The sequence below is a fragment of the Meriones unguiculatus genome, chromosome 6 (assembly GCF_030254825.1).
Source record: "Meriones unguiculatus strain TT.TT164.6M chromosome 6, Bangor_MerUng_6.1, whole genome shotgun sequence".
Lineage (NCBI taxonomy): Eukaryota > Metazoa > Chordata > Mammalia > Rodentia > Muridae > Meriones > Meriones unguiculatus.
The window spans coordinates 67,980,872-68,007,484 of NC_083354.1; the positions used below are offsets into that span (position 1 = coordinate 67,980,872).

At 46.7% G+C, this 26,613-nt stretch overlaps 1 protein-coding gene across 8 annotated transcripts in view; it reads right to left on the reverse strand.

Annotated features, from left to right (window-relative positions):
* The window catches only part of Pde8b (phosphodiesterase 8B), a 213,142-nt gene that overhangs the window by 43,091 nt on the left and 143,438 nt on the right, over positions 1-26,613 (reverse strand). For 4 of the 8 annotated variants that reach the window (XM_060385589.1, XM_060385588.1, XM_060385583.1 and 1 more), the window contains exons 4-10: positions 24,921-24,980; positions 22,279-22,336; positions 17,130-17,218; positions 11,707-11,785; positions 7,998-8,138; positions 6,228-6,316; positions 4,140-4,200 (exon numbers count right to left, since the gene is read on the reverse strand). In XM_060385589.1, the coding sequence (XP_060241572.1) occupies positions 4,140-4,200; positions 6,228-6,316; positions 7,998-8,138; positions 11,707-11,785; positions 17,130-17,218; positions 22,279-22,336; positions 24,921-24,980 (577 nt within the window). The remainder of the gene's footprint in view (positions 1-4,139; positions 4,201-6,227; positions 6,317-7,997; positions 8,139-11,706; positions 11,786-17,129; positions 17,219-22,278; positions 22,337-24,920; positions 24,981-26,613) is intronic. The other 4 variants (XM_060385585.1, XM_060385584.1, XM_060385587.1 and 1 more) reach the window with 2 other exon arrangements.

A 26,613-nucleotide genomic window follows, 5' to 3' on the forward strand; every position in this document is an offset into this window, starting at 1 on the left:
GACACCACAGTCTCAGCCCTTTAACTCTTACTTGTCTCAGACACATTAGAGGTAAACAGAGAACATTAGCTTTTCAGAAACCATTCACTTCCATCTGTTTCCTACCCATTCCCAACATGCCTTGCCTTTCTCTTAAGGCACACTAACTTTTCCCTACGTTTCAGCCCCCATTAACCAAGGCGCGCTTTGGAGGCCTCCCTGCCGAAGCATGGTAGAGCTGGGGAAGGGCTGGCATGGATTCTTGTGGAGGCAAACCAGCCTCTTCCAGAGCCCAGCTCACCCTCACAGCTATCGTCTAGCTTCCCCTCATCTTCCACCATGGTCCACGAGTCTTGAAAACACTAGTGACATGACAGAGAGGACTTGAAGAGAGAGCAGAGAGGGCAACGGATCCCCATCATTGTTGCCTTGCCAGCCACATTACCCTCCAGTCTATCATAACAATGACTTCCCAGCTCTTCTCAGTGTAGGTCCCTAGGTGTCTTCGGTTTACCTTCCTCTTCATCAGGCAATGCATTATCAGACCTCTGAGCCTCACAAAGCCTGTCACAACCAGCCTTATCAGTCAGCAGCCACCATCACTACCACCACCAGCAGCAGATGACAAATATTTCTTCTTCTCTGAGCCAAGACCTTCCACTCACACAATCCTACCAGGCCCACCACAGCCCCGCCAGCGCCCCTCCTACGTATTCCTTCCCTGCCGTGAGTTGTCTGTCTCAGTCCCTCGGCACCTCTGACCTAGCAGGCAAGCCATTCAGTGCTTAGAGGTTGCCTGTTCAAAATTGTGTTTTCCAACATCAAAGGCCTTTCCCTAAATAGTTTCATATAAATATATGCAAGAGCTAACTGGAAAAAATGTGGATGATTTTGTTGATTTAGCGGCTTCCCCAAATGTATCAACAAATACTTCAGGGCACTGGTGGTAAGTCACGTACATCCGAACTCTGCCTTGTGGTAGCACATGAGCAACAGAACACACAGTCCTAAATGGGAGTGGCCACTGAAGTTTCAGGCAGTAGCCTTCTCTCGTCAGCTGCAAGGAGTCACACTTGGATGTACACTTGGAAGAGTAGGCGGATATTGTTTGTAATGCCATGTGAGCCATAATGGTTTTCTGTGTGGGTCAAGCTCAGCGAGGAATCTGTCTGGCAGGGAGAGGCCTGAACGGTAAGGTGGACGCTCAGGACAGTTTTTTCTGACTTTTAAACCCAGGGCAGACTGTGTTCTTGGGCCAGTGATCAGTTAGCCACCAGCCAGGACTAGTTGCTACCTCTGGGTCTGTATGCCACTCACCTTGGCTAGTGGCTCTTAAACAAGACAAGGTGCTGGGGCCCATTCTAGAGGATATACTGACTTCACTGCTCTAACAGCCTGTATCAAAAATAATCTGTACCCCAAAGTAAGGCCTCACCATTGTAGGCTTGGCCACTTTAGGCTTGGCCCCTGCTGTTCTCAAGGAAGCCATGTCCTCCGTGTGTTGTTGACATGATGGTGCCCAGGTGTCAGTGCCCAGGCTGGCGTCGAGCTGCAGCAGGAACAGCGAGCCTTCCAGGAGGCCTAGCTTACTGGGTTCAGCGGCTGTTCTCTGTTCAGAGGTCAGCCGAGTGGTAGTAAGACTCCCTTTTTCCATGAAGAAAGGTTGAGGTGGGAATCAAGAGACACCCACAAGAGCATGGCCATGCCCCAACAGATGCCTTCCCCCGACTCCTCAGGCGTGGCTTTTGGCGCCTGCAGTTTCAGTTTTCTCTCTTTCTGGGTTCCACTCTGTCTACTCTGTTTACCTGTCTCTGGCCCATGGCTTCTAGGCACCCAGACTGAACAAGTATACGGTGGAGTTCTGGGGACAGCATGTGGGGACACACCTTGCTGAGCTTTCCAGTCTCTTGCCAGATAGCTCAGAGCTCACAGATGAGAAAAATCTTCTGTGATGACAAACATGACCAGTACTGAACTGCCTGGCACACAGCTCCATTCCCTGATCAAATGCAAGCCTACAGGTTGATTCTGACATCAGGGCTGGATGCCCAGACGCAGAACCTTGGAACAAATGCCTGCTCTGCCTTAAGAGCCCTTCCCAGCCCTGAGCCATCTACAAGGCTTCAGCCTTCTTTATAGAGAAACAAAAGTACTGTAGCCAGCCAGAGGGACAAGATGCTTTATTATTGGAAAATCTAAGAGGCTCTTAGGCCTGTGAAGCACCATTAGGTGACGTCAATGGCTCAGGGGATCCAAGCTCTGTGTTTTCACTCTTCTCAGAACAGCAACTGATTCATGGTAGCAAAAGAGTTTCTATTTGGAGCTGCAGAGGAGAGGCAGCCTCCGTGTCCTGGCATCCTATGCTAACACCCTGCCCGCTCCCTGTGGGCAGCAGGCAGAGTTCACGGGAGGCCAGGACGGAGACACTCACTTCCCCTAAGCTAATCAACAGCCGGAGGCTTACTATGTGCTGGCAGCTGGGCACACAAAGGCTCTGACATTGCTAGAGAGGAGAGGGCAATTTAGCACACAGACCAAAATGACAGTGAGGAGGAGACAAATCCGTAAGGGGACATTGGAGGTCTGGGAAAGGAGTGCTGTATCATGTATCCTGGGCTGAGCCATGAAGGACCAGCAGTATTTGGGGATGTAAAGGAACAAGGATTGACATAGCAACACTGGAAGTTGCTTGACTAGATGAGAAAGACAGGAATGGGGGGTGGTGAGAAGAAAAGGAAACTGCCTAGCTTATTGCTGAAAATGATAAAAATGCAAGGCCATGAACTGGACTTGACGCTGCATAGGACCTGGCCTGGAGCCACTGCCACGGCTTCTGTGGGGCAAGAGCATGCTGGATTTGGGGTGTCAGTTGTCCCTGCTTAATTTCTGGCATGAGAATGGATGCAGTCAAAGTCAGCTTGTCCTCTCTTGTGGACCCACATCCTGAAAATGGTGGCCTGCACCACTTTATAGATATACAGAGGTCCGTCTCTAAAGGGACACCAGGATTCCATGTCCTTCTCCCTCTGCTTGTCACTGCCCATGCAAGCCTCATTCTTCTTCCTGGTGTGAACTGGGATGACTGTTTGATGACATTTTGTCCCTATGACAGTCCATTCTCTTCCTTTCCAAGGCCTCCAAGGCCTCCAAGGCCTTGCTCTCTGCATGTGTTACTGATAAATCCTTTCCTGATCCTAGCTTAGGTGCTCAGTGGTGAAGGAAGCATTTTGCACTGGACTCAATCTCATGAGCAAGTATATGACTACAGATACTTTTGACATCTGGGATTCCATGAAGCTCACTTGATTCAGCCCCCCTGTTTCTCTGGAACCATCTCTAGGAGGAGTCCTGGGGGCTTCCATCTTGCTGCTAGTCCAGGTCCTCACCTGGCCTCATCCTGCCCCTCATCATGCCCACTGTGTGAGAAAAGGATGGATTATGTTCCAGGTGCTATTGAAATTCCTGAGAGGCATTGTTCTTTCTTTGAAAGCCAAAGTCAAAGGTCACATTTAACACCTATCAGTAGCTCACTGATAGCCATACTTATTTCATGCTTCATAGTCCATGAATTATTAGGTATGATATGGAAACTAAGTGATCAAATAGTAAAAATATAAATTGCATAAAAGTACCTGAAACAATACTGTAACATTATAAATAAATAAAAAAAACTACCTTAAGACATTCTTAAATCTACCAGCTTGCTAAAAGACAGAATTTAAAACATAGTACTCTCCATGATGTAATGTAAGAAAAAAGTCTCAGTGCTAATTTAGAATGGTTCTTACTTTGGTTGAGAGCTGGAGGAATGCATGCTTACATGGATATTTTTTTCTTTTGTTTAAGAAATTAAGATAGGAAATAGTAACTTTTTGTTTGTTTTGAAGAAGAATTTTATGTTCCCGTAAAATGTATCAGCCTGGAGAGCCATGAGGCAGAGTACAACCAAAGCCCACACTCCTCACAAAGTAAGACGGTCTGTGGAGAACTGAAGTGAACAAACAAACAAACAAACAAACAGACACCAAAACCAACCAGTGCCGGAGGCTTCCCCATACTCCTTCTTAGCTGGCAATTACAAGAAAATATGGAGAAAGACAAGCAGAGAACAGGGGCAAGAATGACGCATGGGCAAGCTGAGGGGACGCCAGATACTGTACCTGCTTGTTACTGTCAGCGGTACAGCACAGCTTCTTGAGGGAGACAAAATGCCTAATTTTCCTAGTAACATAAATAACCGGTGATTAGTGAGTCAGGTAAGAGAGGATGCAACAAGTCAGCACATGGATACAGGCCTCCTCCAAGCTGAGCTCTGGGCCCTTCCTAGCACACATTTCCTTAGCAGCCTGGCCTTCCCTGCAATCGCGACTGGCAAGGCCGCACCTTCCTCATGGACTTGTCCATTTTCAGCTGCCTCCTGAAGTCTGATTCCTGGATATCGTCACAAGAGATTGACATGCCACCACAAAAAAAAAAAAAACAAACCCAAAAAAAAACAAAACTGGCCTCAATTCTGACACAAGTATTTCACTGCTTACATGAAAAGCAAAAGACTCATTTGGACAGTGACCAACTTTCACTGGTTGCTGTTTTTCTTTTAAAAATCCTTCAGGCTACACTATGATTTACAGAGTGATGACACTAATGTTTTTCTTTTAAACAGTCTATGTTGAGCACTGTGGTTCAGCATAAGGATGGCATTGTTTGTTTGTTTGTTTTCAGCTAGAGAAACATCCTCTGATTTAAAAGTCATGAACTGAATTCAGGAGCTGAACCTGTGGTCTTGCTCATTATCACAAGGGAATAGGACAAAAGACGCTATGAGCTGCACGATGGAAGACTGGATACCCAGAAGCCTCTGGGGCACCCCTTCCTTCCTATCTCTGTCTCTTCTTCCTTGTTCACTTCACCAAGGATCATTCTCTGAAGAGAACATGGGAAAATACTGGTGGGTCTTATACTATGAACGTCACCCAATCAAGAAGGAGTAAAATGTCCCTGTTTTTAATCAGAATTGTCTCTGAGAGCTCGCTGCCTACAATTAGGGAAAATAACAAAAAAATCACATCTGGATAAAAGAACTTCTTTCCCTCATCTGTCAAATCGGGAAGATTTATGGTGATCGGAAGTACCAGGTGGCAACAGTCTCCTGCCATTCGGTTGCCCACTGATTCCAGTCAAATGCGCAGAAAAGGACTCAGCTTCCCTTTTCCGAGAAGACCCTCTGAGAGTGAACCATGAGGACAATGCGACAACCTCGGGCACCACCTTCTTCGTCTGGCTCTTCACGTGCCACTGTTGGGATTGCTGTCAGGAGGGCAGGCAGCCTCTCCCCACGGCAGAGGAGCCCATTAGAACCTGTAACCCTCAGAGGCCAGCCAGAGGGGAGATATTAGGGACATCAGGCAGTGGCCTCTCACGTGGCTGGAGAACAATTTTCAAACTAATCCAGCAAGGACAACTGGAGGGAAACAACCTTCAAATAGATGGGTGTCCTTATGGAATGAGCTGGTTTTCTGATCACATGGTGATCTGAGTCCAACTCAGGGGGTCCTGAGAACCATATGTGGCAGGGGTTATCTGGTTCCACTCTCTTATTTTCTTCACCACTATGTCACATGTCCCATACAGGGTCAATCCTTCAGGTGGTATGACCTTCATGCTGGCTGCAAGGCTCATCAGTGAGATACAGTTAGGAGCCCCATCTGGCACTATCAGCCTTTTCTCAAAATGCAGCTGAGAGAAGAAAAGGGAATCATGTCTTATTCCTCAGGCTCCAGCCCCTGTCTTTCCAGTCAGGTAGCATGGGTTCCTGTTCAGACACCTGCTAGGGTGGGTTGGTGCCTCTAGGAGTCTCTGAACCCTTGTGTAAGCTCAGGGTCGACCTGGAAGAAACTAGAAGTCTCAAAGGGAGACGGCTGGCACCCTGTGGCTGAGGACAGAAGCCACTAGCACTAGCTGGAGTTCACTTGCCAAGGGGATGGCCAGCCTGAGACCCTCAGAGGTGTTGGGAACGAGGCCATGCATGGCTAGGTAGTAGGGCTGATGTTCCATGAAGGACCATGAAAAGGAGACGGGGTGAGGCCAAGGGAAGCCATGCCTAGAGACTGCTGTTGGCCACATAGGACAGGGCAACCCTGCTGTGTGTGCTGTCCTAAGGCTTACAGTGGTGTTGCCATGTACCGGGCAGTGCTCCCGAGGCCCGAGTCCTTATCTGCAGCAGAAAGAGTGGAAGAGTTTTCTCTCACCCTCCTTGGCCAATCACCGGGGTGATCTTCACGTGCTGTTGGATGCTGTCCCCGGATTTCCGTCTGGCATAGTAAACCCCCTGCCACTCCTACATGGACAAAGAGAGCTCTTGAGATCCTTCAGTTGAGACCACGGCTGCTCCCACACTGGGTCAGTGCAGTCTTTTGTGACATGTCACAACACTGCTATGCGGCTGTGATCATGTGTATAAATGGAGGAGCACCAGGCCAGCTACCACCAAGCTGCCTACCACAAGTTCCAGGACAGCTGGCCATCCACCGGCTGGAGCTGCCACCACACCAAAGCTCAGCAGCCAGTCTCAGATCTTTACAGCAACCACTGGACCTGCTGTTCTCGTCCTCAGCTTACAGGTGGGTAAGCTGAGGCCCAGGGAGCCCAGCCACCTTGCCCACACAGGGACGCAGAGGACCCGTGTGTAACTGTGCAGCTCTTCAATCCTTCCAGAAGTGCCTCAGCTTTTGTCTATGGGCCTCCCACCCAAGGCTTCTCTGGGGGGTCACTCTGGTCCCTTGTGGGTTTCATACATGGTGCCAAGGGAGGGTAAGATGGTGGCTGACTCAGGACCCTGGGAATTAGATTGAAATAAGGAGGCAGGAAACGTCTGGGTGGTGAGATTTCTTTACTATTTCTGGAAGGGAGTAGTTAGTTCTGAAACAGAGGTTCTCTGAAGCCATATGAATTTTTTGTTTTTGTTTTTGTGTCTGTTTTGTTTTGTTTTCTTTTCTTTTCTTTTTTCAGACAGGGTTTCTATGTGTAGTCTTGGCTGTCCTAGACTCCCTTTGTAGACCAAGGTGGCCTTGAACTCATGGAGATCTGCCTGCCTCTGCCTCCCTACGTGCTGGGATTAAAGGAGTGCGCCACCATGCCTGGCTGCCCCGTAGCCATATCTTGCCCTCTTTCCTATATGATATGGTTAAAGACTATTTCCCTTGAGGTTGCCATGTGTGGCTGGGTTATTTTGGAAACATTTTTTTTTTAAAAAGTAGTTTACAGCATCCTGTTTCATTTTCAAGTCTAGTAGATCTGGTTTAAAAAGTGAGTTGGGCATTCTTATAATCCAAATGCATCCTATCTCTGCTGGTACTGCCCTTTCCACTGAAGACTGCGTAACTACTGCACAACAGAGAAAGGAAGAAGACAGCAAAGCCATGTGAGGAAGCATTGGGAACCTTCAGAAGAAGCAAGAGGCCACCCCAGCTCTGAGGGAGGAGAGCAGCTGTCTGGGAACATCTTACCTCCACTGTGCTTTCATCTCCCCAAGAAGGGGTAGGAAGTGTGGGTGTGGGGACAGGAAGAGCTACCCATAGATACTGAACAGCAGTGAGCAAAGAGAACAGAGGAAGACATTTGACTAAATAAACAGCTTCTACCAATCAATGTGGATAGGTCTTTCTAGTCCCTCCTCCCAAACACCAATAAACTAAAAAATTGGGAAGCAGCTACCTGGGGCAGAACCCCACTCAGGGATGCAGTGTTGTAGCAAGGATAGCCAGGGTGGGGTGGGGTGGTGGTGGTTACATTCATGCAAGGAAGCAAGTGGCCTTCCACAAAACAATAAGCTCCTGTGGCATCCTGAGGACATCAAAAATTAACCCATTTTGCAAAAATCAACCCTTTTGCCAAAACTGAAGTTCTTTCACTGAGCTATGATGTTACTGAAGAAGTCAGCCTTGAAGATAAAAGACCAGAACATGAGGCAGGGGGAGCACTAAGGATGGAGTGTGGGTGGGCTTCTTGGTTCCACCCACCTTTCCCTTCTTGATGCACGCATTGATGGTGTCCAGGAGATCTGCCCGGTTCTTGTCACTCTTAGGTAGGTCAGCGAGTTCTTTCCCCAGGAGCTCCCCTTTGTGGTAGCCCATCATCCTCTCAAAGGCAGGGTTGACATACTGTGAGCAGGAGGGGTTACAGATCAGTGTGCCCTACAGGAAGGCTATGGGGATATAGGTATAGCGAGCCAAAGGTCCCCAGGCAATGCTCTCTAATGCAGGTGCTGCGGGCCCCTCCTTGCTCATCTGGCAGGGGCAGTACCCTCACACATACTGCAGAATACTCATCCACCTGACATCCTGGTCCTCTATGCAAAGAAAGCTCAGCAGGAAAGAAGCAGGCAGCCCTTAGCTAGTAGCCTCAGCCTCTGGTGGCCCTTATTCACTGTCTAAGCCTCATAGGACAGCAGAAATAAGAAGGGTTATGGCTTTGGCTAGCACCTGTAAGGTCCTGAGCTGCATCCCAGCACCACTAACAACAAATGAGCCAACACACACTAGCTGACAGGCTGCAGCTCTGACAGTGGCACTGTGCAGGGCAGCTATCTGGAGCTATGCATCTCTGCACTTCCCGTCTCTTAGTCAATGCTGTGGCTGGGAACACTGTGCCATAATGTGAACAACAGATACAGTTAGCCCATAGGGATGGGAAACACTCTTTCAGAGTGGAAACGGAGTGGGCCAGGACAGAAGATGCCCACGGTGCACCCAGAGGTCAGCAGACACAGGGGGTTCTTTGCAAACTTCGGCGGGGGCTTCAGGATTTGGAGCTCCTGCCTGATCAGGGCCCAGGCTTCGGTCTGTGACCAGTTTCTCTTTAAAGATCACGGTAGCCGTAGCTGAGAGAACACGTGGTGGCAGACGTGAGCACGCTGCACCTGGGTCAACAGTTTCTTTGGGCCAAATTCCCATCCATCTGCTGCCTCAGAAACATTCTCGTTAGCCATCCCCACTCTCCCTTTGGCTGGGGCAATCCATTAGGAGGTGGGTAATGCAGCGACCTTCGGGGTGGGGGTGGGAGGATGTGCTAGTCCCTTGGGAGAAAGCTTCTATGAACACGTCAGCCTGAAAACATGTGGTGGAATCTCTGGCTGTCAGACACTGTGGGAGCGGCTGAAGAGGAGGGTCCCGACATTAGACCTCCAGATCCCTCCCATTCTGGCTTTCATAGGGTGGGCATTGCCATCCCTCCCATTGCATGGCAGGGATCACTTCCATCATGGCTGAGCTGGCAGCATGGCTCCCTCTCTAGGCTTCCTCCACATTTTGTCTACTGAGGAAGCCCTTCCTCATTTCTGCCCCACCAATTCCAATGTGTCTTCTCCTCCAGGAAGCCTTCTTTGACCTCTGTGCTGTCTGAGTTGGTAGCATTCCTAAGGTTCCTGTGGACTTGTGTGAAGTGAATTCTAATGAAACGCATAGAAGTTGACTTCTATCTTTCTCTCTCATAGGATCCTGAAACCTTCAGGTGCAAAGGCCAGAGCTGTGTTCAGATACACACTCCTCAGTAAACACCCAGTGAACAAATGGATACATTGACGAGTTTCTCATGTTCCTCATCTATTGATTATCTCCGACAACACCTCATGTGTGGGCTCTGCTTTCCCATTCTGTAAATTTGAGTAATAGTTATGGTTCCTTTTTTATGTTGAGGATCCTGGAACCTCAGAACCCAGAGGCATGACAGATGTGCCTGGAGCCAGCACACCAAAGTCAACCCCCTCGAAACCATTGGAAGCCGACTCCATTTCTCTGCTCCTCTGTCTTTTCACCTGCAGCAACACTACCGGGCTCCCAGGGTTGCTTTAAGGTCTGTTAGAATGTAATGCGAACAGCTGAGCCAGCACATGGGAAGCACGTGCAGCTGTGCTCAGGGCAGATGCAGAGAGATGACTCAGGTGGCCGGGGCCCCGCGGCGGCAGGGACAGGCAGGTTGATGCATAGGATGCTGCTCCCAGGTGTGCCCACAGACACACAGCTATCTGTCCAAGTGCCCTGATAGGAGGCGCTGATGCGAACAACAGCAGGTGTGAAATATCCTGTCCTTGATGTGTCATCCTTAAGTCCAAGGGAGGCCTCAGAGTGTCTCCTCTGCACGTCACCTGGCCTTCCTCTCCTTCCTTCTTCTTGCTGGCACAACTCATTTTAGCATCTAACCTTCCCTTTTGGCAAAACAACTTCCCCTCTGTGGCTACCAACTGTCCTCAAACTAATTTTGCCTGTCCATGGAAGAGACGAGTTGAAGAGTGGTGTGTGTGTGTGTGTGTGTGTGTGTGTGTGTTTTATATCATGTGACACATCACCACATCACTTGTCCCAGGGATCCAGATTTGCTAACTACAAATTCTAGCCATGGGGTAAAGGACTGCGTTCCTATTCAGTGTGGTGTAGGCATGAGAAGGTGGGGCTGCTTCTCACCAGTTCCAAATCATAACCCAGCCTTCCACTATGAAGTAGGTAGATGAAAAGCCAGTGTCCTGATGAGCACAACTGAAGGGCCACATCTGCATGTGACCACAGGGCTTGTGGCCAGCTCTCTTTAGGATGTAGAGCAGTGGGCAGGAAGAGCAAACATGGCCAGCAAAATACAAAAGGCTTCAGTTCCATTTCAAGGAACAGTCAAAAAATATTCTGAAACAGAGCCTCAAATAAAGCCAGGCAGAAAGGCTTAGGAGTCAGAACTATGGCTAAGCATTTTGATTTCAATGCTTATGGCTGGACCTTTTCTTGTGTTAAGTTCCTCCATTTCTCTGAGCCTCAGTTTCCTCGTTGACCTTTCAAAGGCAATGGCCTGAGCTGAGACAACCTAGTGAAAAGGCTCATGACAGGAACAAGGTGTGATGGGCCATGATACCCTTGATATGGAACCGGAGCAGGGTGTGTCTGTATGCATACGTGCCATCGGAGGGTTCAAAGGGAGGCTGGTGCCTCAGGGGCCACGGTGTGCTGGCATTGTGCATCCTGCTCCACTGAAAAAAAGCAAGGGCTCCTCAATGGATACCACACACCAGCTGCCGTCTGGCCAGTGCCAGTCAGGGGACCAGGCATGTTTCAAAGTACTCTTTAAGAAAGGCAAAAGATTCTCTATGTATGCATTTCTTTAGAAAGATGGCGTTAGTATTAAAGTGGTTTATAGTAGAATACCAACTGCAATTAACATCTTTGAAGTAGTTTACTCTCATAGCGACTTACAAGATTGCTCAACAATCCTGTGTAAACACTGTCTTTAAGGATGGCCTGAAATGTCCTCCCACCTCTCCCTAAGAAGTAACAGGTTCTGATCTGAATTAATCAGTTTACCCTATGGGGGCTAAAGAGACAGTAGCTAAGAGCACTGGCTGTTCTTCTAGAGGACTTGGGTTCAGTTCCCAGCACATATACTGGGCAGCTCACAACTGCCCGTAACTCTAGCTCCGGGGTACCAGATACCCTCTCCTGGACTCCACAGACACCCCACACATGTGCGCTCACATACAATTTAAAAGCAATAAATTATAAAGCAACGTTTATTCTCTTCTGAATACCTAGTTCTTAATTTATCAGTCATCATCTCACACATTGATTTCCCTTTCTTCAAGAAAATGTGCAAATAGGTGAGAATCATGGGAAAGCACTTGAAACAAAGAGGTGGATAGAGCCCGAAAGTTTCTTTTTCAGTATTAATGACGTGACGAGCTTCTTCCCATACCTGAATCACATGGTCATCGCTTGTTATTTCTATGGCTTCATGGCAGTGGTCTAACGCTGTAAACACTGAGTTACAGGCCCTGTAAAAAGCACAAAAGTAGTGTTAGTTCTATCCATTGTTTGAACTTTGTTAATTTAGCAGCATAGGAAGACCCCTGAGTCCCAGGCACTATACACTCTGTCATTGCTGTGGTCTGACTGTTGGTATCCCCTTAAGTGCTGACATTTCAATCCAGTGTGCAATGTTGTAGTTATGGCAATGGAGGAGGAGGTCAAGTTCCCATCATGGCCCAAACTGACCCTGAGATATTCTGGCCTTTGGTACCACAAACATTTGTTTTCCTTTTCTTAGGTGTGCAATGCCACTTTGCCCACCGCCACCCCCACTGGTGTGAAGAAAGGCAGGAGTAGCAGGTAGATACCCCCCCCCCCCGTTGTCCAGTTCTTTGTGCCTATAGCTTTCCATATGTCATCTTTCTGGCTGACCTCCCCAGGGAACCGAGAAATTTGAAGTCAGAGTCCAACTGTGGTTTGGATCTCAACTAACTTCCAAATAGAAAACGAATCCAAATACACTAAGTCCTGCACTATCCAACATGGCAACTGTGGAGCTAGAACTGTATTTATATAACCCCAGAGAGGGCTTTCTTACACAGTGTAAAGACAAAAGTAAAAAGAAAGAAAAATATCGATTTATAGGATGGACATTTTTCTTGTGGGACAGATTCTTCACTGTTACTTTTTTCCACCCATGAGGGAGTGTAATTTGTTGCCATTTTGGCCCATTTGTTAAGAAAATGGCAGAGAACTGGGTCCAGTCAGACTGTATCTACCTAGCTGTGGGATCCCAGGCAGCTCCCGGCCTTTGCTCGTCTTGTTTCCCCATTGGGAGGATGATTAAAGGTTATGGGTTTCATGGTCAGAGCGATGGATGGTGCACACAGGCATTTCTCAAAGGCCCGCATATGGAGGAATCCAGGCTGTGGTAGGTGTTAATACATGTAGGGTCACAGATGGTGCTCTGTTCTCTAAGGCCTGCAGAAGCCGTTAGTGAGAAGGAAAAACAAGACATCTTTTTCTTGAGTCTATCTGAGTTCGCCCCAGGATCAGCAAGCTAAGCCGGGTGCAGGCTGGAAGGGCCTCAGAGTGCTGAGGATGATGCCTGCTCCTCTGGCTGCAGAGGTGAGGCTGTCTGCAGATGGGCGGGGAAGAAGGCATCCATGCTCGGCATGCAGGGTGGAGAGCTGGACTAGCTCGATGCCACTGACAGCCCCGAGCCCTGCAGGACATTTCTTCTCTTCGGCTGCTCCACCTGGCTAACTTGCACTGTCTAACCACCACCACGGTGTTTGCAAACATGTTTTATAGAATCAGCAAAACACGAGCAAGAATTGTAATCATCACCATCACCACACTGCCTCTCAAGAGGCCTGCAAGAGCCAGGCCTGATCAAAAGTACCTTCCAGACATCTGGTCTAGATTGAGCTCAGCTGCCCAGGAAAGCATTTCCATGTGCTAACTACCTTTCAGAAGTGGTACGTGGAGACGTAGACTCCGCAGAGGCTATTTGTCAACTTTGATAGCTGGGTGATTAAGTTCTAATGAACACATCTCATCAAATCCTCTCTGGCATATGGCTTTCTGTAGGAGGCCTGTGCCTCTAACTCAGTGTGTAAACGGGTGCTTCAGACATGATCCTTTTGTCTGTTCATGAGGTGTTCCTTTAATAAGTCTTATAGCTATTGAACACTATGCTAATGATTATCCATAAAACCTAAACTCTTTAGTAGATATAACCCAAAAGGACAGAGCAAACTCCTACTCTGCCCACTGACATAAAGGGACCCTGGCAGGGGCAGGATGACAGAGTATTCCCCTTCCTGCTCCTCATGACCAGCTATGACACTTATTTGGGATTTTCAACCTCTTTGGGTTGCTGGCTCTCTTTAAATAAATCTGCAGCAAAGTGGGGCAATCAATTTGAGTCATGTTCCTAGAACCAGGGACCCTAATTGCTTGTATTAATTATTCATACTTTTCAGGCAGAAAAACTGTATTCTTACTAAATTTCTGTTCTTGGGAAACATGAAATGAATCTCAGATGTCCTTATTTTTTCAGTCTTAAGTCTAGAGGTTAGAAAATTGAGAGGAGAAGAGAAAGAGAGATAATGGATGGTGTTATCATTTAGTCTGTGCCTTCTCAAAGGTTTCAAGGGTTCAGACGGAAGAGTGACTGTTGCCGGACCCAGGCAGAAAGCCCATAAGCAGCACAGTGGCACCCTGGATGCAAAGTGCACAAGTGCAAATGCAGGGAGTGTATTGCGGCACTGCAACCAGGGTGGTGGGCAGTCGGGTTCACATGAGAGCATGCCTGGCTCCCAATGTCTTCCTGTCTGTTGTGGCTGGGATGGACATACGCTGTTCTGCATATCTTAGAAAGGTACTTCATCTGGGTTCTATCCAAACAGAACATACACACACACACACACACACACACACACACACACACACACTCATGCACATATACACACATAAGCACACACACACATCTCATGCAAAACATGTCTATGTGTATAGGACTTAAAGGAGGTGGGGCCTAGCAAGGTAATGGCTTTTAAGAAGATTTTGAACACAAGGCTAGTCAGAGGCTCAGAATTAGCTAGACAGACCTAAGAGCAGGCAAGGGGAATCATGGGAGTGCTACTTGGTGACAGTCATGGGTGGTGGCGCGGATGGAAAGGGACCTATTTGTCATTTAAGTATAGATGGTAGTCACCATTCACAAATTCTGGACTGAAGAGTCCACCTTTAACACTGGCAGCTTCCCACAGTACAGACTGTGTCCTTGTAGAATGACAGTCATGCTACATATTTAGCTGCAGCTGGGGGCGGAATTGTAGAGGAAAGTATTACATAATTAGACTATAATTATTCTGGCATTGTATAATAAAGAGCTCATTTGCCAGTCTTTAACAAACGACATAGTTGCTTGTCTGCTTTGGATGCAGGTAGATGCTCTATATGTCCTTGAATGCTCTACAGAATGGTACCAAGGTCATTGTCTGAACCATTGTCCTCTGTCTAATGGATCCAAATTTTGTAGCCCATGGAGATTCAAGTACTGTGTATTTACTCCCAGCACCCAAAAGGAGTAGACTCAAGCAAAGCTGAGGAAAGGACTGAAAACCAACATATCAGCAGGTAGAGAAGCAAGACCATCAAAGAGTGAGGCAAGCCCCCTGCTTCCTGGGGCCTCTGCTTCCGGGGGTAAGTCCATTGACTAGTTTCACACTGATTTACATGAAAAGCCTGACCATTCCGTTATGACCCCAGCAATGGGTTCAGCTCCTCCAGCCAGTTCCTGGCAGGGAGAGGATGAGAAGCTGCAATGCTCACAGTGCTGGGAGATGAGAAACTTGCAGTTTGGATGTGATGAGACCATGAGAACTTCCACACCGGGACTGTGTCAGGCTCAGCAGCACACTGACCTGAAGATGGGGCTGGCAGGGGCGTTCATTTCAGAGCATCAGGCCTGCTGGGGTTCTGCTTACCACCGTCAAGGTGCCCTAAATATCCACAAGGGAACCTCCAGTGCACAAATCTGTGTGGAAATTGAATCAGGGCACCATGTAGCGAGGCCCATCACTTGTTCTCTAGCCTAAAAATACAGGGCTCCGATCGCCCAAAATAGCATGAGGGGTTGCTGGCCACAGTGATAAAGTGCTGAGTCATCTGCTTTTATTGTAAGAAATAAAGTTGAAAGATCAAACCACAACAAAATATCTCTTTTTATTTATTGCAAAAACATCAAAAATCAAAGTGCTAAGTTGTTTTACTCTCAAGTAGAATCAACGGAGGCTCCCAGGGAATACATATACTTAATGTACATTATTAAAAAGAATAAATTACTGAGGCAAAGAGAATGTAGATTTTTAGAAAATTTATATGACGTTATCGGAAGCAAACATACAGATAAAAAGAAATCAAGGGATTTAACTTATTTAAACATTCAAAATATCTTTGGTGCTATTTCTTAAGGCCTTGAATTATCAAAATCCCTCAAATATCAGAATCCACACAGGTGGAACATACTTTTGCTTTTTTTTTAAAAAAATATATATATTTATTTATTATTGCTTAAGGGTGTGTGTGTGTGTGTGTGTGTGTTTGTGTGTATGTGGCTTATGCAGACTCATGGTGCAACACACATGAATGTCAGAAGACAACTTGTTGGAGTCACTTGCTTCTACCACCATTGGGGGGCAGGGCAGAGATTAAACTCAGCTTGGTGGCAACACCAACATTTTTAAAAGAAACAAACACACAAACAAAAAACAAAACAAAACACCCCATTCCCATCTCAAAGAGTGATTCCTTACTCTAACATTCCATCTCTTACACTGCTGTAGTCACAGAAGCCGCTACCAGACCTGTAACTGTAATCACTGAAGCCGCTACCCCAGACAGACCTGGGTAACTGGAAGCTGCTACCCAGACCTGGGTAACCTGTCTCTGTGGCTCTATACCAATCATTCTGCTTTCTAGGGACGGGAGAAAACCAGCTTCTAAACTCCTCTGTCATATTTGCATGCAAAGTAAGTAATGAAGATTAAAAGCATAATTACGATGGGGAGATCTTCTCTCGGTCTGTACACTGGGCATGAGGTAAGACAAGGTACAGAGAGGGAGAAACCACGCAGGACCTTCCATGAAGGACACCAGGAAACTCCTAGAAACTGGTCTTTCCATAGGGCCAAAGGTATGGAGGAGCCTCCTGAAGCTTATGTTCTCTGGCTTGAGGGCAGGTTGAAGAAATCCTGCGAGCTAGAGCAGAGCCTGAACTAAATGAGGCAGGTGCTAGGACCCTGATATTCCAAGAGAGCCTATAAGTGGAAGATAACACAAAAAGAACCCCACACAGAAGAGACAGCCAGTGGGCAGCCATATTTTAAAGCACCACACACCTACCAAAAAACCTAAACTTGGTTTCTGGATGCTCTGCCATGCATACTGGCCAGAAGCAGACTTCATGAAACTGCTGCATAGCCATTATGACGGGTAGTGTAATAAATGTACCTATCAGCTTCCCTGACTTTAACAACCCAACTGGGAGTTTATGAAGTTGGAACTCAGAAGCTGAAGGTAATTTTTAAAAGTCTGTTCTTAGTCTCAATCTAGTTATACAAAAATTGAGCAGGATTTCCTAAGTTATGGTTTAAAAACTGTTGCGAATACATACTGTCAAAAAAGATGTGCTTTCCAATTATTTCATTCTATCAAAGGACTCCAGTTAATGTATGCTGTTGGCAGGCAGTCTAACAACTTCAACATCCCAGACATCAGCTCTGGGTTTGTGAACTTCGGCCTGTTGACAGTTAAGATCTTCTAAAGAAACCTCGTGTACTGTCTTATTTTGCTACGTACCGTAATTTGAACTGTGAGCGAACTTCCCCATGTTCTATTTGAATCAGTTCATTATAGCAAGCAATTATGCTGCTATTCTCCATAAATCTCTGAAAAGAAAGCAAAGATAATGCATAAGACATTTCCAATTATTTCTTAGAGAGTCAAACAGAGAAACTTAACAGTTGTTCCTGCCCCCAGGTAGCTCATTATGCAAAACCTCTTGTAGGGAGGAAGGGATGACACAGAAAAGCCGTCAAGGAATGTGAAGTGCTTGTTCAAACATCAGAAACAACAGCGCAGGTGAGGCGCTGGCTCGCAGTATAACAAGATGCAGCAAACTTAGTCACGAGGGTCACAGCAGAGCCAACAGACACCTAGATGCACCGCGTGCCTCCCCAGCTGTGTTAATAACTGAACATTCTGGCTTTATCCCACAACAACCACCTGAAACCCAACATGGCGCACACTCAGGCCGCAGCGTGCCAGTGAGTCTTGCTATGGGAGTGTTAATTCACCTCCTTCTGAATCTTTTGGGTGTCAAATGCAGAGCTCATTTGAAGTATCAGTGATCCCAACAACAGAAGACAGACAATCAAACGAAAAATCAGGCGAAGGAATTGAGGAGACGTTTCTCTAAGAAAAGACATGCATGTCCAGCAAACACATGAAGGATGACCAACCTCACCAGACTAAAGAAATACTATGATGTCACTTCTTAGCCACTAGACATAATTTTAAAAAAGTCTTAGTAAAAATGTGCAGAGTCAAAGTCCTGTGCATTGGGTTAGTCATTGTAGAAGACAGTGTATGTGTTATTCAAAATTAAACCAAAAGAATTGAAAATGGCTACCTCAAGCAAACACTTGTAGGATCAGGTCCACACAGCTTTACTTACATGGCTAAGAGGTAGAATGACAGTCTGTGAAGAGATGAATGAACACAATTTGTGGTATGTACATACCGTACAATTTTACTCAGGCATAAGATGGGAATGAAATGCTGGTGTATGCTACAACATTCAAAACCCCCGAGAATACTAAGAAAGAGGATAGACGCGAAGAGCTCTGCACTACATGATTACGTTCATGCAAACCATCTAGACAGCTCAGTCCTTACAGACGGACCACAGCCCGGTGCTTGCCAGAGCTCCGGAAGCAGGGCTGGACCTGTCCACTTAGCGGGAACTTGGGGCTGAGGGAGAAGTTTCAGACGAGGTGGGGATAGGTGCTGTGCAACATCAAGCAGACTCTAAATGTCACTGCATTGCTCACTTTAAAATGATCATTTCAGTTTCATCTCAGTTACCAACAACAACAAAGCTTTCACATATTTACAGACCCTTAGTGGGTTAGTAAATGCATAAGCAAAGCCTGAAGCCAAACAGAATGCAACCAGAATGAACAGCAATGTTCATCAGAGGGCTGTGGCGTGTGCACTTCACGTCAGGTAGGACAGAAGGAGTGTCTCAACAATCCCAAACTCATTTTTACATTAAGCGTACCCTTGTAAGATATTTTGGTATATGGGCATTTTTCTGGCATGTATGTATATGCACCGTATTCGTGCAGTGCCCACAGAGGCCAGGACAGAGTGTTGGGTCTCTTGGAACTGGAGTTACAGTTGTGAGCCACCATGTAGGTGCTGAGAATTGAACCTGGGTCCTTTGGAAGAGCAGTCAGTGCTGGAGCCATCTCTCCAGCCACTTCTTTACACCTTTTAAATTGGGTACATTACTTGCTGTAGGGTATAACAAAAAAAAAAAATTAAGTATTTCTCCCATATGAACACACGAACACTTTAGGAGAAATGAGGAAAGCAGAAAAATACAGCAAATAAAAAAAATTGTAAAGAAACAGATCTAAGGACAATTTGCTAAAGACTGAAGAAAATATCTTGCATTTTAACTCATAAAAATATATATACTCTGCAAAATTTTTAAGCATATAGCTAACACACTAACACACACACACACACACACACACACACACACAAAGCTTCCCAAACTACCCAGCTGTGTTAGTGGTTCTTAGGCAGCCAGATAGATGGAGAGGAGACTGGAGAATGCCAGGTGCAGCCAAATGGTCCATTTATAGATTTCCTTCAATCAAGTCAGCCAGAGAGAAAAACCAATTCCTCTCTCCACTTCTGTGTTGGTGTGTGAGTATGTGTACACACGCACACATGCATGCACACATGCATACATGCACAGAGGCACCCGAACATCTGGAGTGGACAGTGTCTCCCTGGGGAAGACCTTTAAAGCCCTCAAATTTTCCAGAGGCCTCCTATTCTCCAAGTAGAGAGGAACTTACGAAAAGGAAAAGCCATACACATGCAGAAGGGAAATGATCTTTTAGTCACAAAGCAGAGTTGATCAAGATTTACATCCGCCCAAGTTTTCAGACGGGTGAGAACTGTGCCAGCCAATGGCAGTTCTCAGGGTAGCAGATACGCTGTCGTTTCCAGGAGAAAAAGTTCGGATAATGCTGAAGTGCATGGGTGCTGACTCCAGGGGCCCTCCCAGCATCTTGTAGGCTGGGAGGGCTCTCACTGTGGGAGGAGTACCCAGCTACAGATTCCCCAAACCGCCTTTTACAGAACACAGGAGAGTGTCCTTGGCATGGCTGGGAAGCTACATTAGTGGGCAGACTCGAAAAGAGCAATGAGCAAACGACAGCGAGCTGCACCCTTGCCTTTGTTAGGAATGTGCAGGCTATTCAGATTTTGGAGTCTGTTTCCTCCTCTGAAAATAAAATGGAGAAAATATCAAATCCTTCATATGTCGTGAAAAATTAGAGCAAATCACCTGGAACTGGGCCTGATAACTAAGACACTGTAGCTCCCCAGCTCCCTGCTCCAAAGGAAACCTCTCCTAGGAGAAGTGTGCTCCAGCCGTGAGCCCAGCAGCCTTGCACACCATCTTGCACATGGAGCCCCATAAATACTTGTTGAGATGAACAAGCATCTTTCCTGGCTGGGCGCAGAGAGAGGCACGTGAAGGTGAGTGTAAGAGCAGCTGCACCGGGCAAGATGCTACCTCCCACAAAGTGCAGTGTAGACTGAGCATCCAGAGAGCTGGCCACGTGCTCAGGGCTCCAAAGGCTTTGGAGAGAGTTTTTGGGGTCTGTTTGATGGCACAGTTTCTTCCTGGATCCCCACTCAGGGATCATAGACCATCATGCTGACCCAGTAGCTACTGACAAAAAGCCAAGTTTTAGCAAATGATTTAATCAAAACTAACCAGGAAAGGGAAACAACCTCACCGAAGGCAAGGTAGCTGGAGTATCTGGAAGGCACTTGGACAGAGGGCTGCTGACAACAAGATGTTCTCCAAGCAAGTACGAGCATCTGCCTGGAGATCTGCCTCCACAGCTTCGAGGCCACAGTACCCAGAGGAAGGCATCACAGAGGCTGTGTGCTTTCCTGGGAGAGAATTTGAGGGGCCGGGGGGCACGCTGATTAATTGGTGAACGGTCTCCATCAAATTAGACCCAGCCCTCAAAATACCAGGCAATCCCTGATAGGCACTGACTTCTAGGCTCCCACTCACCATGAGTTCATTCACTGTGCATGACACATTTGGACCCCAAGCAAAGGAGATATTCTGGAGTAGCATGGACAGGTAGGAAGAAAACAGAGAACCTTTGTTTTCTTAAGAATATTTGCACCTAACAGATATGTGACCTCTGGAGGAAGCTACCCTCCAAATGATACCAACTGCAAAAATTGTTGGAGGAAAGATCGCTGAACTGAGGCACAATTCTAAGGCCACTTCAGAGACTGGTATGCATCCTAGCTGAAAACGCCAACAAGCACAACAGGGTCATCCTTCAACTGGAAAACCAAGGTAACCAGGAAAGCTAATGTCCTTGTGTTCTCAGAGTTCTGACTCACACTTGAAAAGGTCAGTGTGGGAAGGGGGTGGAATGGTGTGCTCCATGTGACACAGAAGATCAATAAAACCTGTGAATAATTTCAGTTATTTCTCAGGAAAAAAAAATGGATGAGTTTAAAAAATTAAATAAATGGCAGTCACATGGCTTCGTTGCTGACTGTCCTCTGGCAATTCCGCACTCCTAAACTCAGAAGCTTTCTCTTACGCACCCATATTCAACCACTGCACATAAGGCAAGCTTTCAGAAACAAATGCCAAGCTTCATAAAAAGAGACGACAGACACACAGGGAAAAGTGTCAGGATGACAGGGATGCTGAAAGCCAGACACACTCACTCTTACATGTTTTGAACCAGTGCAGCCTTACATCTTTTATAGAGTTCTGCTTCCAGACGGAAACTGCCAAACCACGGGGAAACTGCCTCACCAAGGAAGCTCCTGCTTCGCCATGCGCAGCTACCAAGAGGAATTTTCATCTTAAACCCAGACTAGCAAAGTGCCATTCCTACTCAAAACACCAAGAACTCTGAGGACCACTTGTCTGAGTTCATACTACTGGTAAAATTTACAGCGATCGGCTATGGATTGCTGCTCTAGTTTTACCTAAAATAAAACAATTTTTAACAGTAGGAATAAATAAGTTTGCTGTGAAAATGTGAAGGGAGGACTCCATACAATTTCTATATGACTCTGTCTAATTTTCATGTTTCTTTTTCCACTCCACTTTCTCTTCTTTGTTTTAAATTAATTCCACTGTTTTCTTTACATTTGCCCATACACAGCTTTGTCTGCAACCCAGGTTCTACATTTCCTTGTAATCCTAGTTTGTTTGTCTGTTTCTCTTTCTTAGGACAAGCACTCTTAATCTTTAAGGTGATATCAATGTTTTTCATGTAGCAATTTTTCAAAGTGAAGACTTTTCTTTTTCTGGTGTGAAACAGCGGTTTGCAAGCTGCTGTAGCCAGCACGAGCCTGCTCCTAGCTGAAAAGCTCTGGGCTGCCCTGGAGAGCAGAGAACCGAAGGAGCAACTTGGCATGTCATCTTTACATGAGCACACACACACGCCGAGTCTGGCTGGTAAGGTGGATCTATGTAGGGCTGTTGAGTGTTGATCTGATACAAGAGGCATTTTTATTGTTACCATGTATCACTGCTCTGATAGATGGAATTAAGAAGCAATTGGTTGCCTAGCACAGCTCTTAAGCTGTGAGCTTTGCTGTCCTGGGAGAGTCAGGGAGACTAGAGAGAGCCTCTTAGTCCCCTTGTACATACCCGGTTGAAGCCTGCATGGAGAAGAGGGAGAACTGAGGCCTCTTCATGGTCATCAGATCTGCAGCAAAGCAGAAAATGTGGTCACTCAGCAGATACAAACCAGGATTCCTCACACTGAAACATGGAGAGAGAAGAATGAGGCTATTGACAGTCACTGAGGAGATGCTTCACCAAGAGCTGTGGCCAGGGAGCATCTGCCTTCCAGGACACAGAACCTACACCTGTCTTTCAGATGTAAGCAGTTGAGGAAGCAACAACAGTGGACTGGAAGTGCTCTGGGCTGGAGTGCTCTGGGCTAGAAGTGCTCTGGGCTGGAAGTGCTCTGGGCTGGAAGTGTTCTGGGCTGGAGTGCTCTGGGCTGGAAGTGTTCTGGGCTGGAAGTGCTCTGGCTGGAAGTGCTCTGGCTGGAAGTGCTCTGGGCTGCCCCTCGAGGCTGGAGCAGATGTAGGAGAGTGTTCCCCTGTAAAGACATGTCGGGTGTGCTGCTTGCCATGAGGCTGCTGTGGAAGCTCAGCGCCCACTCTAAGGCCTTAGCTGGGCCCAAGGCTCAAGGTGACAGACACCGACATTACAGTCTACAGGATTGTACAACTGAGTGGGAAGGAAGCATCGGCACAGACAGAAACCCAGAAGGGAGGAAAACAGAAACCGATGCTGTCATCCATTTCCTGCGACAGTCTTCTAAAATGAGCTGAGCCATGGGTAAAAAGGTGGGGTAGGGGCCAGAATGTCTTGAGCATCTCAGAACTGAACTGTCACCATCAAGAAACAAAAGAGGGCCAGTCCCTGAGTCAGCCAGAAGATATAACCCTGGAAATCAGGGTAGACAAATAGAGGACCGACTGTGTGGAAATGTCATTAGAAAACAGAACAGAAGGCCCAGTTTGACTGCAGCTTTGCCCATACTGGATCTTGCCCTACAGAGAAATTGTTTCTCCCTACCTACTTTTCCTTAGTATGAGGAAGCTCTGTCTTCTATGAATGACATACCAGGAGAGCTATTACAAAGATTCTAATGTAATAATATTCTATTTCCTAAAATGGCTGGGAAAGACAGAGACACTCACTTAATGTGTCTCTCTCTGTAAGAAGAATTTGAAAATAAAATTAAAAAAACCAGAAAAATCATAACAAGTCATAGCAAACCACTCCTAGTCAAGGACTCATATACATTTTTGACATATGAAAGGGACAGAAGGTATTTTGGGACCCATGGAATAAGCCAGCCTTGGAATGAGCTCTTGGGAAGTGTGGTGTGGTGGCTCCCTGCTGTCATGTCTGAGGCTGGATGATCCTATTCAGATCTCTGGAGATGAGTGGAGAAAGAGGCTGAGCTCCCTCAGTTTCCACCTTCTCTCCAGAATCTGCTGCCAGGATGGCAGGTTCATGGCACCTATGGAGACAGAGCTTCACCTTCTTTGGACCAAAGCCCAAGGAAGGCATCAAGTGACAAGGCTCAGGGTGCAGCGTTTCAGCACAAGGCTCTGATCGGGGCCCCTGAAGCCATGGCTCCCTCCTGTGCCAGAGCATCCCACAGGGCACATGTTCTCACTGCCTGTGCGCCAGCCTGTCCTGGGAAAACCCACACCTTCTTGTCAGAGCTGCTGGACTGTCTGTTCCTTGGTGGCAGAATTTGTGCCAAATGCCATAGGAGAGCCAAGTCCAACAGGCTCTGGGTCCTAATTAAGATCTTAGTCCCCTGAAGCTAATGACAGCCATTAATTGACCACAACAAATTCTACCCCTGGCAAGGGTTCCAATGACTGTAGCACATACAAACTACTTCTTTCTCTCAGCCAGCACTTACATTTTAAGTGCAGAACGTTCCAGAGACTAAACCCAGCAGCTTCTAAATAAACTAACTAAACTAAACAGCTTCTCATTTCAGGGGGTCACTGTAACTAGAGCAAGGTCAATCTTCTTTGCAATTCAAAACCAAGCTGAGCCATGGCCTGCCGATAGCCGCCCCTCAGCCCTCACCAGGGCCACAGCCCATGGCCTGCTGTTAGCCACCTCTCAGCCCTCACCAAGGCTACGATCCTTTTTCTGCAATGGATTTGGCATCTGCACCCTCATGCTACAGTCTTCAGTGAAAACTCAAGCACTTTCCCTTCTCTATTTTCCTCAAAGAAAAACGATGAACTAGAAGAGCGTTCTCGCCAGAGTTCTCAGCTTTTCTACTCATTTTTGGCATGTCATGATGATGAGTAAACCTATTTTCCCCCAAGAAGTGTGTGAAAACGTGCTAACAGCAATTATGTAAGGGGGGGAGCCTAAATATTTCTGGAAACTTGGTAAACAAAGCGCTCAGAACAAATTCTAGAAGTGGCATTGTAAGGTAGAAGATATGCCCATCCCGAAGCGGGTTCAAAAATCGGATTGCATCATGTGTCTCAGATGGAACTGTAATGGTCGGGTGGGGGTTCACCTGGGAGTGGGCGGGGGTGCTGCTGGGGTGGGTCACTGTTGGGGTGGGGTACTACTGGGGTGGGGGTGCTATTGGTTTGGGAGTGCCGTTTGTGTGTGGGTGCTGCTGGAGTAGGAGTGCTGTTGTTGTGGGGTTCTGCTGGAACAGGGCTGCTGCTGGGGTGGGGTGCTGCTGGGGTGGGGGTGCTGTTGGGTGGGGTAGGAGGTACACTTACACTTGTGAAACCACGGCCAGGATCACTGTGTGCTCAGAGGGGTTTGTGGCCCGGATTGACCTGTAATAAAAAACCTTCTGGTCAAAGCAATGATCTGTGCTTTGTTACGTTGAACTATTATGGAAGATTCTTTGCATTGTGAATGACACCAAATCAAATTGTTCTTTAAAGAAAAAGTTTCAGAACACACGGGACAGTAAAGAAAGACAACCTCGTGGATCAGGACAATATCTTTAATTAATTAATTTATTTAACTCCTGGGCAATTTTCCAAAAGGTCAGACTTGCCAGGTTTTTACTTCAAAATTGGCAAATTCCACTTAAATGTCATGTTTTCTGATTGAAATCTGAGTCTCTTTTTAAAAGCATGGCAACATTACAGCCCTTTAATGATCAGCTTGTGCCTGGGTAGCTGACAAAGCTGGATTACTTTCCTTTCAAAACAATAGATCATATAGAAAGATGATCTAACCATAAAAGTTAAAGTATTTGCTGCAGACAGACAGACAAATAAAGGCTAGACCCTGCTAAAGACCATTCAAAGTGTGCCGGTTATTCTGTTGTTTATGCTTATCTACTTTAAACATCTTGCTCATCAGCTGGGATTCAGAAAGATTAAATAGTAACTGTCAATCAAACTTGCTGACAGTTAATTTATTGCTTAGCAATTTTATTGTAGAATTTTGAGGTTTATGAACTTTACAAGATTTGTGATGCTACATGAAGTTGATTCTAGATGACTCTGGTCAGGACTTCGTGAATTGACTGAGCTTTTAATAAAGGGCCACATTCTCGAGTCCATGGAAATCAGCATTGACTGTTCCAGCCTATCCCTGTGGTCTGGTTTCCAAGATCTTTCTAAGAGGAGCCATTCTTCACCAAGGGCAGGAAGCCTACAGCAGTCCCACCCGAGTGCTGACACTCATCACTTCCTGTTCCCATCCAACCTCCCACAGAGCAGCTTCCAGAAAACTCAGCTTACTCCAGGAGTCTGCTTACAGACCCTCAGACAAGGACCAGCTCCCATCATCTGAAAAGAACACAGTGTCTGAGAAAGTCTCTGCACTCCGGGGAGATGTGTACACACCTCACTTGCCTTTAGCCTCCCTCATCCAGTGATGTGCCGTGGGCACACTGCTAGGCCACCCTCTATGAGCCTGGACCTGCTTACACAGAGGCTAATTCATGTAATGAACACAGTGAGCAGGAGCCTTCTTGGCTTCCTTTGGGACTGGCATCTGCCTGTTGGGTTGCTTCTCATTCTTGTGTTGAAGGGGACTGAGCTCTTCTTGGTGAAAGGACTAACGGAAATCTGGAGGTATGTAGGTTTGGGGTCAGTATGCTAAATGAAGGAAGGCTCAGTCTAGCTGAAAACCCCAACCCGGCCCTCAGATGACAGTAAGGAGCTCACACCTACTGGGACATGCCCCACTCTACACTCATTTCTGTATAGAACACTGTTGCCTATCAATCATTTAAGAATCTGGCCACCCTCAAAGGGATCACTAACAGGCACATAGATGTACCCAGCTTCCTTCTGAAGCACAGATTACCCCTTGCTTTTCTGAGCAGCCATAACATAGGCACGGACATCATGCTTCTTTATATTTAAGGAAGAATGCAATAATTACCTAACTTAGGCCTTAGGGGACACTTGTCTTGAATAATTTTCACATGTACAAGAGCAGTAGCAT